The sequence below is a fragment of the Camelus ferus genome, chromosome 19 (assembly GCF_009834535.1).
Source record: "Camelus ferus isolate YT-003-E chromosome 19, BCGSAC_Cfer_1.0, whole genome shotgun sequence".
Lineage (NCBI taxonomy): Eukaryota > Metazoa > Chordata > Mammalia > Artiodactyla > Camelidae > Camelus > Camelus ferus.
Window position 1 is genome coordinate 39,317,943 of NC_045714.1, and position 21,460 is coordinate 39,339,402.

At 34.9% G+C, this 21,460-nt stretch overlaps 1 protein-coding gene across 2 annotated transcripts in view; it reads right to left on the bottom strand.

Moving 5' to 3' along the window:
* Window positions 1-222: 222 nt before the first annotated feature.
* Window positions 223-21,460, bottom strand: part of RBL1 (RB transcriptional corepressor like 1) — a 46,084-nt gene continuing 24,846 nt past the window's right edge. For both annotated transcript variants that reach the window (XM_032462263.1, XM_032462264.1), the window contains 9 exons: window positions 20,819-20,951; window positions 16,802-17,068; window positions 15,421-15,632; window positions 10,862-11,038; window positions 9,334-9,405; window positions 7,725-7,815; window positions 5,066-5,214; window positions 3,486-3,650; window positions 223-2,012 (listed from right to left, as the gene is read on the bottom strand). In XM_032462263.1, the coding sequence (XP_032318154.1) occupies window positions 1,842-2,012; window positions 3,486-3,650; window positions 5,066-5,214; window positions 7,725-7,815; window positions 9,334-9,405; window positions 10,862-11,038; window positions 15,421-15,632; window positions 16,802-17,068; window positions 20,819-20,951 (1,437 nt within the window). In that variant the 3' untranslated portion in view covers window positions 223-1,841. The remainder of the gene's footprint in view (window positions 2,013-3,485; window positions 3,651-5,065; window positions 5,215-7,724; window positions 7,816-9,333; window positions 9,406-10,861; window positions 11,039-15,420; window positions 15,633-16,801; window positions 17,069-20,818; window positions 20,952-21,460) is intronic.

A 21,460-nucleotide genomic window follows, 5' to 3' on the forward strand; every position in this document is an offset into this window, starting at 1 on the left:
CTGCCTATATCAAGTTTCAAAATTATTTTCATCACCTCATGAGAAAGCCTGTAGTCATCAGCCACTCCCCATTCTTTTCCTAGCTCCTGGAAAGCACCAAGAACATTATGTTTTAAGTTATACTAAGATATTTAAAAGATATAAAGTAGAAATTTAAAGAGATATAGGTTCTAGATGGCTGCACAATTGCATCTAATCACACTGAAAAGAGCACAAGTATAATTTTTTCAATAATCTCAAAAACTCCAATATTTTATTAACCATTTTATGTACATTGATATCCAGTCTTGAAAACTGATAAAAACATGTCCAGAGTTTCTTATAAAGACAACGTACAACATTTTGCACATTAACAACGATGATGAAAATGACACAATAGTTATAGCTACATAAAAATATATACAAGGATTCAAGGCAGACTCGATGTTATTTGGCTTATAACATGTGTAGATACTACACAAAAAATGAGGATGTAATTTTCAGAAAAGTATAATGTGACCAAAATCACTTTTCTTCTTAAAATTTAAAAATAAAATTCCTAATAATTGTAATTACTAATTCATAGTCAAATCTTTGACTAATTCAAATTAGCCACGGTTAGACACAGGGTAAATATTTTGCATTTTAAAAAGTAAAGTTTTGTGGTTAAAAAAATATACATTTGTTAACATCTTCTCAAAATTAATTAACAATGACTTACCCATGTCCTTCCAGATTCTGAAAACACAGTAGAAAAAGTGAATATTGAACAGCTGATTCTTTGGAAAGCTGCACCCCTAGCCCTGGAAAACATCCTTAAGGGGCCCCAGTGATCAAACTTGAAGGGAAACTCACATTTCAGTGATACTGAGAACAAAGAGGGGATAGTGATAAGCAGCTGTTTTACTGATGTATAGTGTAACCATAAGGTGTGAGGTGATATTAATGTGGTTTTGAAAAAGGTTTCAACTGTCCTTAGGGAATCAATCAGACACTGAGAACAACTGATCTTATGATGACCTCAAAAATAGTATCTCACATATTATCATGGTAATATAATTTCCCATTAAGGAAATTTAGTTTCTAACAACTCTTTTCTGTATTTTACTCTACTAGACTGAGAAGCAGCTTATTTTGAGAATTGTATGACATAGTATAATCATGTATAATTAAGTTAATGGTTTGGAAAACAAAATGATAATAGTTTTAAAAAGTACCTCTTTATTAGGTTGCGATACCAGGCTAAGAGGGCTTAGGGTTGGAAAGCAAGGAGTGGGGGTAATGCATGGATTCAGGTACAAATCCGCTTCTGCTCAAGGAGAGGAAGGGCATGAGAAGTGATCTGGACAGCCCAGAATGGTAGTGGCGCCTGGATGTGGAGTTACTACACTGGGTCAGACACAGGCTGATGCAACATCCTCTGGCCTAGATGCCACGGGACCCAACCACTACTTAATATTAAATTGCGAGTACAAACATTTCAAAGCACACTTACCAAAAATAGATTATTCACACTCATATCACAAAGCCCAGAGGAAGATATTTGATTATTTAAAAAATTATATTAAAAAAATTATGAGGTTTCTCCTTACTTCATCTGAAAAACCCAAGGAAAATATTTTAAAAATTCTATGACTATTAATATGTTTAAAAGGCACTTAAAACATTCCTTTACAATTCAACTCAAAATACATCTTTGTCTACTGTGTTTTGAATATATGTAAAAGAACCAAAATGCTTAATTTTGGTGTGATGTTTCTTGTAACTCAGTGATACTTACTACCTGAATGTTTGGAAAGATAGAGCCCCAACTTTCTGCAAAACAACCTACAAGTGCTTTTATCATAGAAATGGGCAGGGCACTAATGATGAGCTCTTTCACTGACAACATCTTGTAGTCGTTTAAGTAAAACATCATCATTTTCTTGACAGAGGTGTTTGGCAGGTGATTCTGCATCACCATCGATGGCTATTGCTCGCTTCTTGGTTCTCTGCTCACCTTGCCTTATCATGTTGTTGATGTCTTTCAAACTCTGTGCAAAAATAGAGGACATGTGTGTAAAAGGTGAAAAAGGGGAAACAGTAGCAAAGAACTAAGCTAACTGCTTTTTCCTGCCCTCTATCCTCCATCCAAAGCCAAACACTGGGGTAGAGAATATTTTTTGAATCTAGGCAGTCTAATAAGGGTGATTAGAACAAATCTTTTCAGGTGATTTTAAAAATTGAATTTACCTTATAGTGGTAGTTTTCAAAATGTGGACATTAGACCAGAAGCAGCAGAAGCATTGAAGAATTTATTAGGAATACAAATTGTCAAATCTCACCCTGTATCCACTGAATCAGATCAGAGATTCTGGAGGCGGGACCCGACAACTTATATTTTATCAGACTCTCCAGGTAATTCTGATTCTCCCTAAAGTTTGAGATCCTCCTCTTGAAACAATGCTTTTCAAACTTTAGCGTGCTTAGTAATCATCTGGGGGACCTTGTTAATGATGCAGATTCAAATTCAGCAGGGCCGGAGTGAGGCCTGAGTGTCTGCATTTCCAACATGCTTCCAGGTGATGCTGATGTTGCTAGTCTATAAACCAGCCTGAGAGGAGTGGTTCCTGAAAGCCGTGCATCACGACTGTCTAGGGAACTTGCCTGCCAGAGCTTTGTGATTCAGTCAGGTATCTGTGTTCAATAAGCTGCCCAGGCAATTCTCACCTATGATTTTGGAATCACTTCCTTAGAAGTCAGCTGATCCCATTTCTGATTTTATGCAAGAATTTCTTCTAAACATTTTTATAGGAAACTAACTTCGATGAAGAAGAAATGCAAATCTGTGAGGTATTATATCTCAGTCAACTTTGTTTGTTTGCTAAGTATAGTAGGAACTCAATAGGTATTTGTCGAACTAAATGAGAAACTAGTAAGTTAAAGAGCTGCCATGTATTTGGACTGAGTTATAATCTGTCCCACTACAATTTCTTCCAGTTGGTAGCGATTCTGGCTTCTGGAGAGATTCTAAACATATCTGCTTGACAGCCCTTGAAATATCTGAAAACAGCAATCATGTCCCTGTCACATCTTCATCACTATACAGGAATAAACATGGAGATAACCACAGAGCTGTTTGTAAGTAAGAGGCCTTTGCTTTCAGACTTTTCACTATGCTGGTTGCCATGTACCAAATTAACTTTCACTTCTAAGACCTTTCTTTATACTTGTTCCCCATGACTGACCACTTGCAAGTGTTGCCTTACTGGTCCTTCTTAAGATCATACTTGAGCAGGGATTCAATGGGCTGTGAACTCCCCCAATACCACATCAATCACAGTGGATTAAATTACCTCAACTGAATACACTGCTCTTGATCACAGGAAACTTGCCACAGTAACAGTGCATATTTATTAGTAGTAACTTTGCAAAAAAAAGATTAAAGATTACTAATTGGATATCTGAAATCCAATTTTTAACACATGTACGTAATTGTTTTGCAGTAGAGTTCACATGCACCTTACCTTAGAAGGGCTGCCATTGAACTTATACAGCAGAGCACTCCTTGGCGTAAGGCCTGACCCATTCTTGTGTGGGGAAACATAAATGGAATGCTGCTGGGAAATGCGGCGTGGGGAGCCTGGCTGTTGCTTAATATGTGGAAAAGGAGAGAGCGGTGGAGCTTCCATCTGAAATAACACAAGAGGAAGTATTTTGAAGATAAAAGTTTTCTTTTTTTTAATCCTACCGTATTTTTATTCTGACCTGTCCCTTCCCAGCAAGGGTGAAGGGTCAACATGGAACTTTTCTTTTTTTTTTTCTTTAGTGTATTTTTATTCTTATTGGTATCTTCTAGTTAGGAGTCAGTTACACTGTCAGAGCTTATATTTATGGCTGAAACAATCAAGGAAATAGTTTATTAACTCTCATTTTTCAACAATTACTAACAAACTAAAATTTATTTTCCTGGATCTTTCAGGAAATCTTGAAGAATTCTGGGCAAGACAAAAAAGCAGTAAACCAGGAGCATAGGAACCTCATGTCTATGCTCATAAAGTGGAGCAAAGAGTAATCTATGTCCTAGCACTTGCAATAAGAATCTTTCTCCATACACACACCCACAAGCAAATTAGCAGCACAGAGAATAAAAGAGAAGCAGAGAATTTCTGTGAGCCAGCAGGATGAATCCAACATGGAACAAATCTCTTAACGAAATGGTTAAGACTTTATACAAAAATGCAAAAGATTTAGGGACAGAGTTACCTGAGAAAGGATTGTACTTTTTAAAAATAATCTATACAGTGTTTCCATTCCATTCCAAAATAAATGGAGGTGACTCCTTAATTGATACTTCACTCATCATCTTCACTTGAAGCTAATAAAACTAGTTTTTTTTTTTCAACTGGCTAATGATAGAGATATTCACAGTACTGCACATGGTCAGGGGAGGTGGAAGTGAGGGAGTAGGATGAGTAGTCATGGCTTCTGAGGATAATCACAGAACATATTCCTTGAAATGCAGAAGGACAGAAATGTAGAGAGAGACACAGACACACATATATGGCTCCTGGCTGGATGCAGCTTCTACTGAGTCCCATTTTCTTGTAACTGAAGTCTGCTGTCCCGGGAACCAACTTCAGCTTATACACTGATAATACTTTCAGAGATCTGCTTGGCACTGCCAAGTTTAGAGTCTGCATAAAAATTTCGTAGTGTGGCTTCTATTATTGATTCAAGCCTGTTTATTTCCTTTTTTTTTTTATCTTGAGAAAAACACTTATCTTAGAAATATAACAACAGAAATCAAAACCAAGAAAAAAATTACCAGAATTGTTTTCATTTTCCCATGTTCCCATCTAGTCCTTGCCCATGTGCATATACAATTTCTAGCAACATGATCACAGTATGGATAAAATTTCCATGATTTCCTCTGGTCTCTGTCATATCATAGCCTTAATCACTCTCTGATTAATTATTAGTATGTTTTCCCCTATAAAATGCATCAGTAAGGCTTTAACTATGAAACACTTATCTAGAAAAATAAACTCACAGTAATTCAATTATGAGTACAGATATTAATAAAGTAGTAAAATATAAAACATACCACATGGTCCTGATTTGCCAAGTCATATTTCAATGCAAATGACTTCACTCTTCCTACATATATTGTATTGTAAAATTTGATAAGATCACCTCTTTCCTCTTTCACTGGTCCAACGGAACAGTCAGGTGTTTTTGTAGCATCTTCCAAGTCTGTCAAAAGAATTCAGTGTTGTGATAGGTGTACTTTAATCTATAAATTAGTGATTTGAATCACAACTCTCTCCACAATACAAAAGAAAAAAAATCAAATAAACCCAGATCTTAATGTAAGACAGTATTTTTAGAAAAGGTTCAGAAATCCATCTATATTGTGGGTAAATTCCATTGGAGTTTTGAGAAATGCAAACATGTAAAGTTAAAGTGATACTCTATTTTCTAGATACCACTTCAGCAAGATTGTTTTCACAACTTTACCTGTTGAGCTCACTGTCACTGGTGGCCCTGAGATAGGCACCAGCTCTGGGCTGGAGTTTAGCTAAACTGAGCTTCAGAGTATGGGCAGCAGTGGCAAACCCCGAGCTTCAGATAACAACAGGGCCTGCAGATATTCATACCGGCTCTTTGAGAAAGGTGGAATGACCCTAAAAGGTAAAGTGTATCCTCATATATTAAGGAAGAAGCAAAATGAAGTGCTTGTGTTTATTTTTCTGCGAATACATGGCAGGTGACAGGTGCTCAAAGAGCCTTAATCTCCCATGCACAACAGGACCCTCCGTGCTCAGCCTATAGCTGGTGTCCTTAGCTATAAAATGACAGCTTGCTCCAAGGTGCTTTCCTATTTATTGGTGTAACTCTGGGAAAGTTTACAATACCAGGTAGACCTCTAGCCTACTTTTTGTGGGGAAAGAGTATTACAAGCCATCTCCTATCTGTACATACAGGAACTAAGAAAACTACTGGCAATTAAAAAGAATTCAGCATGTGAAAAAAAGTTCTCATTCTCAATGCACTGGCCTGCAAACAGTGAGAATATGGGTTGAAGCATGCTTCCACCTTAGGAAAACCAGAAAACTCAAACATGGTCCAAGGGCCAAGCAGCCACAGGGAATCACCAGAGGACTCTCAGTCCCAGTTTGGATGTCTTTTTTACTCTTGCTACTTTTGCTGGATCTTAATAGAGCAGAAAAAAGCTATGTAACCAAATAAGTTGAGGAAATGCTGCATATTATATCCTTCTCTTAGAAACTCAGAATACATGTTAGTATATTACAGGCTCTGAGAAATTCTGCAGTTAGAAAAAAACACATGTTCACTTTAATTCTAAACTTCTCAAATTTTCTATGCATAGTTCCTCTTCCCTATTACCGTCCTGAGACACACTGTCCCAAGGCAGTAAATACTGGTTTAGTGACAATCTTGTAGGTTATTCTTGTTATATGGATCAACTAAAACGATTTCATGTCCTTCTTGGATTAGAAATTTCTGGAGGTAGATACTATAGTCTTCATGATTCTGTGTTATTCCAATTCCAACAGTTATTCTCTGGGACTCTGGATTCTAACTAAACATGATTTTATTTAGCTATGAACTTTTTCATTTCAAAACAGAAATGTTAATAAATGTATATAAAGCAGAATTGGATCTGAAATCTTTATGTTGTAGATAGAGTAGCTAACCCTCACTTACCTCAAATTTTTTGGCAGGTAATGTACCATATTCTACTCTCTTTTTGCACTATTTAATTATCTTTGTTTTGGTTGGGGTGGTGTTTGTTTATTTTTAGAGGAGGTGCTGGGGATTGAACCCAGGAACTCATGCATGCTAAGCATGCACTCTACCACTTGAGATATACCCTCCCCCCAAATTCTACTCTTTTGAACTTCATTGCTCCGTGTATCCCAGATACTCGCTAGCAGTTCCTTAATTAAAAAAAAAAAAAAAAAAAAAAAAAAGTCTTTGACCCAGTCAATTTTCTCTAAGAACTAGACCAAAGATCAAGCTACAATACTGTTCCTCACAAAGCTGTGGATAATTGGAAACAACCTAAATGTCCCACATTATGGAATTAAATAAATCATGGTACTTATACACACCTGTACACATATATACACACTAAGAAATGGAAAGATGAGACAAGAAAAAGGAGATGGGCAGCAGAGGCATTTTCACAACTTACAACATATGAATACTGAACATTTGATTCTCCTTTCTTTTTTTTTTAATTGAAGTATAGTCAGTTTATGATTCTCCTTTCTTAAAAAAAAAAAAAAAATCACTAGTGCCTGAAGTCTTAGCATGATGGTAGCAACAAGGTGGTAACCTTGCTGGTGGTGGCAGAATACCAATACACTTATTAGTAACAGGATGCGTCCTTAATTGTCTCCCCAGGCACATCACTGATGGCTATCATACTTTCCCTGTAATTCTGATGTATTTTTGAATTTTATTAAGTGTCTTATATATGTTTTATTAATGTGTGTAAGTATACTAGGAAACTTTTAAAACACAATCAACAAGGCACAAATTAATGGTTTCAATACACAACCTCTTTGGAGGAAGGCACTTGACCCATCCTTATCTCAAACTCATTTGTTTTTTCCCAAAACACATATGCATTATCCACCCCACCTATATCACTGACTCCATGTTGTCTGACATCCATTGTATTATGTACAATGTAATCAAAGGTGTACTACATAATGTTAAGTTGGGCAACTTACCACAATCTGTCATTTCAAAATCAGCATTCACGTTTTTATTGTATGCCACAACTTCTCTTGGAATAATTTTCAACAGTACACTTCTATAGACCTATAGGTCAGAAAGGAAAAAAAAAAGACTCCTGAGGCCCAAAGAGGCACAAGTTAAGCAAAGCCAAAATAAGAAGAGCAAGATATCAAGCCAGTTGGAAAGGATTTGTCTTTTTATGTACGGGTGAGATTCAAGGGCAAGATGTTAGCAGCCTGGCAAATGTAGATTACGGCCAACATCTTAGAAAAGCCTACCACCTAAAATGTGCCATTGTAGGAGTTTACAAAATAGAACAATTAAGTAAGTACCAACTAAACACCATGAGCAAGTTTCATCAAATAAAAGCAACTTCAAAGATCTGACCCTGTCCCTTCTTCCTTTTAATTCCTTACATGAGAATCATCTGTCTCTTTGGGGCTTATTTTCCTGTTCCCATCCCATGCTCATCTCCTTTCAGATGGCCACATGAAAATCTGTCCGCCTCCCTGCCCCTAAACTATTTTTCACCTCCAAGACAGTGGAAAGACACAACCCATTTCCCCTCATCCTATGGACACTGGTATTGAGAGAATATTTAGGAAGCTGTGGCTTGGCCCACTTTTTGACCCACACTAACTTCACCTTAATGATCTTTAGGGATACTCTGAACCTCTGAAAGCTCTGTTCCTGAGGGAGGGATCTTTCTGATGAGGCCCAGAAATTAGGCCTCTTCTGGCCTGTCACAGGATACAACAAATGCCTATATTTGGCTCTTCTAATATCTCTATATTGCAATCAGTGTATTTGGGGTTTGAGTAAACAAGTGAAATTATTTGCAGGGCTCTCTTAGAAGAGAATACAGCTACTGGTACCAGGGCCAGGGATATATGAGCCACCACATCTTTTGTCCTGTCTAAGATGGCAGATCACCAGGGCCAGAGAAGCCATTATGCTCCTTTACAGCAGAGGAATCAGGCTCCTGCACAGCCAAAGCCTTAAGATAACCTGGTCCTTTGCTTTTCAGGTACAATAATAACAATAATATAGAGCTAACAGTTATTAAATGCTTACCATGTGCCAGGCCACTATGCTAACATTTTATATTTCCATGACTGAAAGGCTGTACAGAATTCTCACTATGGCTATTTTAATAGCATTATCAGAAATGCCTGATATCTATTCAAAGATGCAAATATTAAGGTTCTTAGCAGATGGCAAAAGAAGCTCAACTTAAGTTAATAAGTCCTCAAATTTCACTGGATTTAAATATCATCAGAGAATCAAGTCTCATACAATTGAAGATTATCATATATTTTTTATTAGATTTTCTAGTGGAAAATGTCACCACTCAACAAATGAACAAATGGAATAAGAGAATGTATGAGAAATAAACGCAAATATACGGATGAGTCAGAGGCAGCAAGATTTCTGGCTTCTACCAAAACTGTTCTTTAATGGAACTGTCTTGAGTTTGATGGTGTCCATTAAACCAAAAAATCTATAGTAAAACTATACAAGAAGTTTACCTTTTATATGACTTGTCAGCAGGGAAATAGTACAAATCTATTTTTGGACAGGAGGAAAAATAATGTAACTCACGTGACTATTAGCCTGGGGCTGATTCCTATAACTTTTCATTATTTCTTGAAAAGTTCTTTCTTCTTTTGTTACCTAAGGAAAATAAAAACTACATTTATCAACTGTTTTTAAAAGAAAAATGGCTCTGAACAAAAACTTCAATTATAGGCTGGCACTGAGAGCAGTCTTGTAGAAAGCCATTAACCCCAGGCCATTCCATGACTAAAATTCACTACCATTTATGACTTTTACTACCTTAAAAGTTCAGGCTTTGTGGCCTGTGGGGACTCAGCTAATAGTTTCATTAATCAAAAGCACTAAGATTGCCATGGTATAACTACTGAAAATGCACTTCTTTATAAAAAGAATGATATAAGAAAACTCAGATCTGCTGAATCCCTTGCAGTCTCCAGTTTTATTAGTTTTTAAGTACTTATTTAAAAGTAAATTAACCACATACTAAAGGACAGAAAATTCTTGTGGTGATTCACAATAAATCTGAGCAGTTACTATAGGATTAGATGTTTAACATTTCAGGACAGACTGTAGGGTTTCTAATGCTTAGATCGAAAAGTCACAATGGTGGCCAAATGAAAGAAGATAAATTAATGATCCATAAAAATATCCCCTATAGTCTATTTGTTGTCACAAAGTTCACTTAAATTACTCTCTTCTTCTATTTCACTGTCCATTAGTACTAAACCTATTCTTCATAATGATGTTCTCCATAGAAATGGCAAAGGCTGAACTCTGACAGTTTTCAAGAAAACAAATAACTAGTTAGTAATATTTATTAATACCTATTTCGTATAGAGATTTTAAAGAGGCAACATGAGAGGGGAGTCACAAAGGAGTTTGAAAACATGTCCTCTGCGTCAAAAAGCTTAAAAATAAGGTCCTAACATGTACATCTGCTAGAACTGCCAGCATGGTTAATGTGGTTAAGCCCAAGGTTACAGATGATTGTTTCAGATAAAACAGAATTTTTAAAAACAAGTAAGATATGCTATTTTATGACTTAAAACAGGTTGTAATAACTGGAAAGTAAAATGCTCCTCTGAGGTGGGTGTAATAAATCACTGGAAAGCAATATAGTACAGAAGCTGTTTTACACAAGATTGTGAATCAGGAGATGACAAGTTGTCACTTACTGTGTAACTCTAGCCAAGTTACTTTCAGCTCTGGGACTTGGTTATCTTAAATGTAATGATCATTTTACTTTAAAGTACAAAATTAGAGGTGTCATGGGGTGGGAATGGAAATGGTGCTGTTCACATTAGCAGTGTAGAGAAACACTACTACAAATGATCTCTAAGATCTTTTCCAACTTCTTTACAACCAATATGTTCTTATGAAGTGAGAAGGCTGATTATTATAAAACTAAATGGAGAGTCCAAAGAATAGATACAGTAGCTGGAATTTATCACTTAATTAGCAATGGTGGGCATAGTTGGCTTAATGCAAACTAATGGTCAAGTGGAACAGACTTTCATGTCATGCTGCAAATACAGCAAATAGGGCTAAGAGCTTCCCCCAACTTACACGTTACCTTTGCCATGATGTAAAATGCACAAAGGAGGAGCTGATCCAAATGTCTGTCTTTCATCAGATCAGGGCAGTGAACTAAAGTGAATTCAAAACATGTCCATATCTTCCTTCTTAACTCATTTGAAACATCCAGTTTTAAACATAAATCACGTAAGCGTACACTTGCCAAATGATAGACCTAGGATGGAAGATAGGGCATTGATGCAAAAAAACCAAGTAAATAATTTCTCAAATTTATGTCTTACCATGAACGTTTCCTTTCAGACCAAGATTAACAAACACCTAGGCTGTTGATACATTAAATTACATAAAATCTCTATTCTACAGTACTAGTTCACTGCTATGGCAGAAGAGTATCAATTAAAACAAAATTCTCTTTGGAAAACTACCTTAAACATTTTTTGGGGGGGAAAGATGTTATGTGCTACTCTGTGCTGCCAACTACGTTAAGTGAGAAACACTAAAATTAAAATGCAGGATCTACCTGCATCATGGCCATTATGAATACATAATTTTTTCAAGTGTTCAAAAGTCTCTCTCTCTTTTTTTTTTTTTTTTTGGTTCAGGTAAAATGGCTGGAAGGCCGAAAATGTCACATAACATACTAAAATGTTAGACTCCAAAAATGAGTCACAAAGCAAAACCGTTTAAAAACTTTCCCCTATGTTTTACCTTGTTTTTATGAGCACATAAAAGGAATGTTAAATAAGTGATATACCAGATTCTGTTGTTGTTGCTGTTGTTTTTTATTGAGGTATAACTGACATACAACATTGTATTAGTTTCAGGTGTCCAATATAATGATTTGATATTTATACATATTGTGAAAAGATCACCACAGTAAGTCTAGTTAGCTAACATCTATCACCATACATAGTTAACAGAATTTTTTTCCTTGTCATGAGAACTTTTAAGATCTCTCCGCAAATTTCAAATATGCAATACAGTGTTATTAACTATAGCTACCATGTTATACATTACCTCTCCATGGTTTATTTATTTTATAATTGGAAGTTTGCACCTTTTGACTCCCTTCACCCATTTCGCCCACCCCCAGCCCCTGGCAACCACTAACCTATTCTCTGGACCTATGAGATTTTTTTTTGTTTTTTACAGTCCACATACAAATAAGATCATACAGTATTTGTCTTTCTCTGTCAAGTTGTTGTTTTTAAGTACATCAGAGTAAATTCAGTTCAGTGTCCTGAACCTTTTACATAGAGAGTCTTTACATGAACTGATACTAATGCAAATGACTCGAACGTCCTGCAAGATCTAAAATGATTTCTAATCATCCAAGAAGCATTATGCTTTATTATTTTATGAATTGGTAACCTTACTGTGGTATTCCTAAACCAATCTATACTGTTTGAACAAAGTCTTTAAATCTAAATGTTCAGGGGGAAAAAAAATGAAAAATACATTCTTTATAGAAAAGTATCTTTTGGCAGAGGAAAAAATCCACAAATTTGAGCTCAAAAATGAATTTTAGCTATCCAATACACTAACGTGATGGAAGAGAGACAAGGGTTGACTCCAAAGCCACCAGTGATTCATTCAAGGTACTTGTAAAAGGTGTAAGTTGACATTATTTCTATGTTAAATCTTTTAGTCCCATTGCATTAATACTAAAATAGCTTGGGCATTATAATGAGAACTAGTCAAATCTTAAAAGGTGACACACTGGATTTATGATAAAAATTATACAGCTTCCCTGTAGTGTTCCACCAATCTTTATAATGAATTTTCAGTAATTTAAGCTTATCCACAAGATCCAGGATACACACAATGAACTACAATCTAAAGCAACATAACACAATGGAGTTTTCAGTAAATGCCACAAGATGGCCAACTGCTTACTCAAAGTTATGTATTCAAGCTGGCAGGAAACATAAATTATTTCAGGAAATGGAATCAAATCCTATGAGCCCGAGTCCAAACATAGCTCATCAAGATCATAATGTTCTTTAAGAGACCAAATATGTTTTTTATAAAGGCTAAAGGTATGTTACGTGACACCAAAGCTAGACAAACACACTATAAGCAAAGAAAACTACAGACCAGAATTTCTTATTGATGTGAAAATCCTCCCAAAAATACTAGCTGAATGCTACTAACTGAATGCAACAGCATACACTAGAAGGATTATATACCACGACCAAGTAGGATTTATTCCTGGAATGAAAAGATAGCTTAACATATGAAAATCAACCAGTGTAATATACTACCTTAACAGAAAGAAGGGAAAAATGATGATTATCTCAAGATTGATGCAGAAAAAAGCATCTGACAAAATTCAACACCCTTTTGTTATAAAAATACTTAACAAATTAAGAACAGAAGGAAACTACTTCAACATAATAAATAACCATATATGAAAAATCCATAGCTAACATCATACTCAAATTGAAACAATGAAAGCTTTTCCTCTAAGATCAGGAAAAAGATAAGGATGCCTAATTTTAGCACTTCTATTCAACAGAGTACTGGATGTTCTAGCTAGAGCAATTAGGCAAGAAAAAGAAATAAAGGGAATTCAAATTGGAAAAGTAGTCAAATGATCTCTGTTTGCAGATGACATGATTTTATGTGAAGAAAAGCAGAAAACCCTGGAGTTCATTTATAAAAAAAAGAACTAGAAAACAAATTCAGCAAAGTTGCAGGATACAAAATCAACACACAAAAATCACTTTCATTCCTATACTATTAACAATGGACAATCCAAAAATGAAATTAAGAAAATGATTTCATTTACAATAGCATGAAAAAAGAATACGATACCTGGGAATAAACTTAACCAAGGAGGCAAAAATTTGTACAATGAAAACTAAAATGTTGCTGAAAGAAATTGAAGAAAACACAAATAAATGGAAATACAATGTATATTCACAGACTGGAAGACTTAATGTTAAGACGTCAACACTACTCAAAGCAATCTACAGACTTAATACAATCCCTATCAAAATCCCAATGATTCTTTTAGCCAAAATATAAAAAAATTCCATCCTAAAACTCATGTGGAATGTCAAGAGACTCTGGATAGCCAAAATAATCTTGAAAAAGAACAAAACTGGAGGGCTCACATTTTCTAATTTCAAAACTAATTCAAATTATAGTAATCAAAACTGTGTGGTGCTAGCATGAAAAGACCAATGAATAGAATAGAGAGCCCAGAAATAAATCCTCACATATATGATGGTGAATGACTTCTGACAAGGGTGTCAAGACCATTCAATGGAGAAAGACAGTCTTGTCAACAAGTGGTGTTGAGAAAACTGGATATCCACATGCAAAATAACGAAACTGGGTCCTTACCATATAAAAAATAAACTCAAAATGGATCAAAGACCTAAATACAATTGCTAAAACTATTAAACTTCTACAAGAAAACAGGGGAAAAGCCTCATGACACTGGAATGCACAATGGTTTCTTGGATATAACATCAAAAGAATAATACAACAAAAGAAAACATATAAATTGGGCTTCATCAAAATTAAAAACTTTTGTGCATCAAAGGACACTATATACACATAGTAAAAAGGCAACCCATGGAATGGGAGAAAGTATTTGCAAATCATATATCTGATAAAGGTTAATATCCAGAATATATAAGGAACTTCTATAACAATAACAAAAAACTCAAAAAATGGGCAAAAGACTTGAATAGACATTTCTCTGAGGAAGTTATACAGATAGACAATAAGCACATGAAAAGATGCTCAACATCACTAATCATCAAGGAAACACAAATCAAAACTACAAGACACCACTTTATACTCATTAGGAAGACTATTATCTAAAAATAAAAAATAACCATTGTTGGCAAGGATGTGAAGGACTTGGAACCCTGTGCATTGCTGGCAGGAATACAAATGGTGTAGCCACTGTGGGAAATGGTATGGCAACTCCTCAAAAATTAAATTTAGAATTACTATTCCACTTCTGTATATACCCAAAAGAACTGAAGGCAGACTTGGATACTTGTACACCAATGTTCATAGCAATATTACTCACTCATAGTAACCAAAAAGTAAAATAACCCATATGTCCATCTATAGGTGAATGGATAAACAAGATATGGTACACACATACAATGGAATATTACTGAGCTTTAAAAAGGAAGGAAATTCTAACACAGGCTACATCATGGATAAACCATGAAAACATCACGCTAACTGAAATAAGACTGCCATAAAGGGACAAATATTGTATCATTCCACTTATTTGAGGTATCTAGAGTAGTCAAATTCATAAAGACAGAAGGTAGAATGATGGCTACCAGGGGCTAGGAGTGAGAAGAAATGAGGAGTTATTGTTTAATAGGTACAGAGTTTCAGTTTAGAAAGATTAAAAAGCTCTGGACTTTGGGTGGTGATGGAAGTTGAACAATGTGAATGTACTAATGACACTTAACTGTACACTTAAAAATGGTTAAAGTAGTACATTTTATTACATATATTTTACCACACACACACAAAAAGGCTAAAGCTGCCCTCTGTTACTCAATTTTTCTGGCATCGATTAAATGAGATCTTTTTAGGTGCTATAAAAACACGTACCTTTCTATAAAACAGTGCTAAGGACCCAGTTCTCTTTGGTTTGCTTATTCCAATTGGATGTACCTCTTGTACTTTAGTCAAATGAGTCTGTTTTGGAGAAGCACCAATTAATGACTGAGCCGTAAGTGATACAGGACTCTCAGCCTTGGACTCCTGAGTTGTATTCATGGAAATTGGTATCAGTGTGATCTCTCCAGCATCATTTGCAATACCTGAATGTACAAACAAGAGTTCTCAGTTTTAGAAATAAGCCGCATGTGTTTCAGAAAAGTTAAGTTTCCCTCCCTCTCCCTTCCCTCCTGTCTATCTATGCATAGGAATATGTTAGAAAAGGAGAAGAAAGCCACAAAAATAGTAATTCTAGGATATGATATTCTTGTTTCTAATTTCTGCTGTGAAACAATAATATTGTTTTGTTTTGAGCTCCAAAGGAGATGCTTCTAATCAATAAACAAAATTCTTGGTCAATGTATTCATTTGTAAAACTCAGATAAGAAAATAACAAAGAGGGTAGTAAAGTTATAAAATGCTAAAAATCAAAAAACAGTGCAGGCATACCTCACAGACATTGCAGGTATGGTTCCAGACCACTACAATGAAGTGAATGTTATGATAAAGAGAATAACATGAATTTCTTTTCTGATTACCTAGTGCATATTAAAATTATGTTTATACTACACTGTAGTCTATTAAGTGTGCAATAGTAGTATGTCTTAAAAAAATGTACATACCTCAATAAAAAAAATACTTTGTTGGGGGCTCAGGATTAGAGCGTGTGCTTAGCATGCACAAGGTCCTAGGTTCAATCCCCAGTATGTCCATTTAAAAAAAAAAACAAACAAAACTTTGTTGCTAAAAAATGCTAACTATTTCCTGACAAAAAGGGTTACCACAAACCTTCAATCTGGGGGAAAAAAAGGTCTGTATTTGTAAAGTACAATAAAGCAAAGCACAACAAAATGAGGGACATCTCTGCAGTTTCAAAACAAAACAAAACAAAACGGTGGCGCACAGAGGATCTTTAGAGAAGTGAAACTAATCTGTGTAACAGTATAATGGTAAGTATGTGCCATTAGACAGTTGTCAAAATCTAAGAATGTACAACAAGAGTGAACCCTAATGTAAACTATGGACTTGGGGTGACAATGATGTGTCAACTGTAGGTTTCATCAACTGTAACACATGTGTCACTGTGGTGCAGGATGGTGATGGCAGGGAAGGCTCAATTTTGCTCTGAACCTAAAACTGGTCTTTCAAAAAAAAGTATAGGTTCAAGGAAAACTACTGGGATAAAAAGATCAGGTGATCTAATCCAATAAGACATTTCTTAAATTTTTATCCAACTTATAAAAAATATTAAATTAATGCATCAAAAAATTACCGTGCAATGGGATCGTAACTTTATGTCCTGTTGTCCCTGTTACTATGGCTGTGGCCATTGTTAGAAGACCCTGCCCAGGTGAAATGGATATATTTTCAGCAGTAATGCTTGAAGAAGGAGCAATTTTCAATTTTGTTCCTTCTGTTATGATCCTGTCCATAAGTATTTCCTTTGGGGGGTCATCCCCAAAAAGTCTTCTCTTAGCACTCCCGGCGGTAGGAGAACTGTAGCGTTCGTGGACAGAAATCGGAGACAATGGCTGCATATCTAATAAAGAGAAAAATGTATAACAGTTTGACATGTATTCCAAAATAATAAATCAGGCCTATTCATTTATTCAACAAATAGATATTGAGTTACTATGCTAATAACATGGCCTCTGTCCTTATGGAATATTGAGTCTAGTGGGAGAGAAAAGAATGAAATAAATCTTACAATAAAATTATGACAGCTCACCTTCCTGGTTTCTTGAACCTCTGTCTATATTAAAGAAGCAAAATATTAAGGGTAAAGTGAAGCTGAGAGGTAGAATGTGGTGACTACTACTTAAAAAGTAGTCCAGCTAGCCTCTGTCTCCCAATCTTATCTAGAAAATAACATCTGATAAGAAGGAAAAATCAGTGATTTGGTTCACAGTTCTGCCTCCTCCCACATGCACACACTTCAAACAGTTTAAGGCAGTAGTTGTGGCTTCCTGATTTAGTAGATACAGAATCATCTTTTATAAGCCCACTGGAAGATGAAAATGAGTAAAAGTGTTATGGCTCTGTTTAACTTGCCTTCATCTGAGACATTAGTGTGTTAATCAAAAAGAAAGGAAGGCATGGATCATGCCTCTCATCTAGGGCTATTCTTCTGCAGGAGCTGCTCTCCTTTCCCTCTCCACTAGGTGCAAAGGTTCTCCTAGCCCCTTCCAATCTTTTCCCACAATTTTTCTCCACTTCTCTCAACCCATTATTTCTTTATAGGTATAGAATATGCTTTTAAAGTAAAAGTGTTCACTAATTATTTTTACATTCACTAGATAATTAGACAGCCATGTCATCTATTTTCAAAACATGTTTAAAAGGTATAAAAATTACCTCTGGCAATAATTTGACAGCTCTCTGTATGACTGAGGTAAATGGGGAAATAGTCATGGCTTAATAAAAATGTCTCCATAAATTCTGGGGGTTATGAAAGCAACTCTGACTTCTAGTCTCACTAAACAAGTAGAAAGTGCTATTGTAGCTCCCATTATCCTTTAACAGGAGTCTATCTGGATGCCTTATATATAAGAAAACCAACGCAGCACTTGAATCTGAGTAGGAATGTTCAGAGCTGACATTTCAAGGGAAAACACATTATAGCCCTTGAAATGATTCTTTGCCCAGCACAGTCCTGGAAAAGCTACAGTAGAAACTCAACAAAAATTTAATAAACATATAAATTAATAAGCTGTCTTTTCCCCTTAGTCAAGGCTCAATATTATTATTTTCTAAGGATTTTCCATTATTTGATTCTCTTGCTTGAACCCCTACAAGAAAATAACTTTTTCTTTTAATTATAAAAATAATATATCACCTGAATGTTCTCAGCAGCATTATTCATAAAAGCCAACAAGTGGAAATAACCCAAATGTCTACCAACTAGTGAATGAATAAAATATACGCGGCATATCTATACAATGAAATTCTACTCAGCCAAAAGGCTAATGAAGTGCTGATACATGCTACAACATAGATATACATTGAAAACATGAAAAGTAAAAGAAGCTAATCACAAAGGTCACATATTATATAACTTCATTTATATGAAATGTCCAGAATAAGCAAATCTATAGAGAAAAAGAGTAAATTAGGAGTTCCAGAGTCTCGGGAGAGGGGAAAATAGAGAGTGATTACTACTGGATACAGGATTTCTTCTGGGGGTGATAAAAATGTTCTGGAATTAGATAATGGTAATAGTCTTGTGAATATACTAAAAACCAATGAATTGTAAAAGGGTGAAACTTACGGTATGTGAATTATACCTCAGTTAAAAAAAGCTCACTGGAAAAATTCAAACAATACCAAAAAACGTATAACTAAATAACTATTCTGTACACCAGAAATTAACAATATTGTAAATCAACTATCCTTCAATAAAATTTTTTTTAAATACCAAAAAACTATAACGAAGAAGATAACACTCAAAATCCCACCAGCTGGAGAGAATCACATTTTAATGACCATTCTTCGTAATCTTGGTTCTGAGATCTCTAGCTAGGCTGCAAAAACACACACACACACATATATACTTTATATATATATAAATTATAGTCATAGATACACACACAGAGTTCATACTTTGTTCAGTTATAGTATTTGCATGGATTTCAGTTACCATAGCTTAGTTAAAGTACAACAGCCTTAGCAAAACAGTTCAAATTTCAAATTTCAGTTGCTGTGGTAACTTTGAGTGTTTGCAAAAACTATAAACTTTTCCCACGAATCATTATGTAAATAATAGATGTGCACCTTGATCAGTGACCAATCCTATCACTTCTTTCTGGCAGTGAATGGTCAGGGCACGTCTGTTATTCAATTTATGTATGCAGCAAAGCATATAGTTATGGTGCCTCCTTGTTTCCCAGTGATAAACCCGCATAACATTTTACAAAAGCAGACAAATGAAAGAGGGAATTGTTTAAAAAAAAATGAAAGTGCAGCAAAGAATTGAAAAGTGATAATGCTGAAAGTGAAATTAAAATTGTAAATGAAGTTGCAGAATAAATAACTGACCCTAGGAATGTTGCCACTGCTGCTGTTCAAGAGATTAGATATACAGCCAGAACTGTATGAAAACGAAATTTACTGATATAAATGCAAAAAGCTGCTAAAATGAAATGAATGAATATGTCCAACAGGAAGTTATGATGGCAAAAAAAAACTTCACTTTATAAAGGATATCTCAGAGATATTTCAAAACACTGAGAGTTCAAAGGATAAATGTCAAAAGCTGATCCAAAGAGAAAGGAGCATGACAGTTCACCAAGTCCAGGAAAGAAATTCTTCTCTCAGTGTCATAAGTTATATGAGAACAAGCTGGCAAGCACTGTTTTAACTATCCACCTTAAATTTTTAAAATTAAATAAAGCACTTTCATTCTCAATGTTTCCAATGTTTTAAATTATAGTGTACTAAGTAAATAATTTTACTATTTTTTCCTTTTATTAATATCAATAACTGATAGTAAGACAGTTTTTAGTTTTGATAAGATTTTTAAAGGTCATAAAACAATCCTAATCCCGTTGCTTAATGGAGACTGTTATGCATGCACAGATTGCACATTTTTATGATCTTGCACTACATGTGAAGCAAGACACACACACAACTATAGTCCAAAAATGGGTTTAGAGCTATCCTACTACATAACCTGAATACTTGTTCATCTGATGTTTGTTCAGGTATATTCTGTGGTCAGAAGATTATAACTAATTTTTAAAAATTAAAAGCTATACAGTCCAGAAGATGCACACCTATTTGCTACATCACAAGGGAAAATAAAGAAGAATGTATTTCTATTAGGAAAGCGCAAATGAACTATTTTGAGAGATAATTAATTTATTAGATGAATTTAAGTATCCCAAAGAGTTCTCTGTTCTGCTTTAAACATTTATTTTTCTATAGAGACAAACATAGCGAAAGGATGTAACTTTTGTTACATTTGAAAAAGTAGGTATTTAGTTTAAATAATTTTCCATTAGCATTGAGGAAAAGTTGTGTGTATTTATGAGAAGGCCAAAACACAATTTCCACAATAATTGACACTGCAATGAAACAAAATAGATTATATTTGAAATCAGAGTGGAAATCTTACTAAAAACAAAAAAAGTATACAATGAGCTAGGTTGTTGGCATAAACATTAACCCCTTTTCAAATCCTGATTTAAAAAAATTACGCTTCTTAATAATATATTAGGCAACACCTGATATTTTTTCTGAAAAACAAAAGATCTTTGTTATTTTTTCATTGTTTTACCAATGTTGAACTCACCCTTTCGAAGACTCCCACTGTCCGTCCGAACTTCTTTGACCCTTGGATGCATTAGAGGAGACATTGGCATCATGGGAAGATGTCCCTGTACATTTCCCCCATTTCCTGTTTCAAAATTATTTGGGAATATAACCTATAGAAAATAAAAACCTTTGCTTTACATATAGATAAAACCACTGATCAAAACATAACAGAAAAAATGGGGAAAAAAGTCTTAACGTTTTAACTGTTTTATTTCCCTTTCCTTTTTTCTTCTTCACAAAATATATAACAACTTGCACAAAGTGCTCAATAGTTAATGATGTGAAAGATATGTAATGTAAAAAGTTCATCTCGGTCTTATATCTGGTTAAGTTTATTGGCCACTAGAAGTAAACCTATGATGTAGGCCCTACTGTTCTTCACTTAGGGATAAGAAAATTGAGGCTCAAAATGCAAAATCTGCACAAGGTCACACTTCTAAGGAATAGAGCAAGAGTTTCAACCCAAATCCTTTCCCTTCAAGTTCATAGCTTTTTTTTCACTTTCCTAACAGATTCTATAATGGAAATATTGATGAATACTGAAGATTGCCTAGTTAATCACATAGTCTGCTGCAAAAGACCAAAGAAGCATGGAAGAGAGGTTTTAAGAAATCATCTC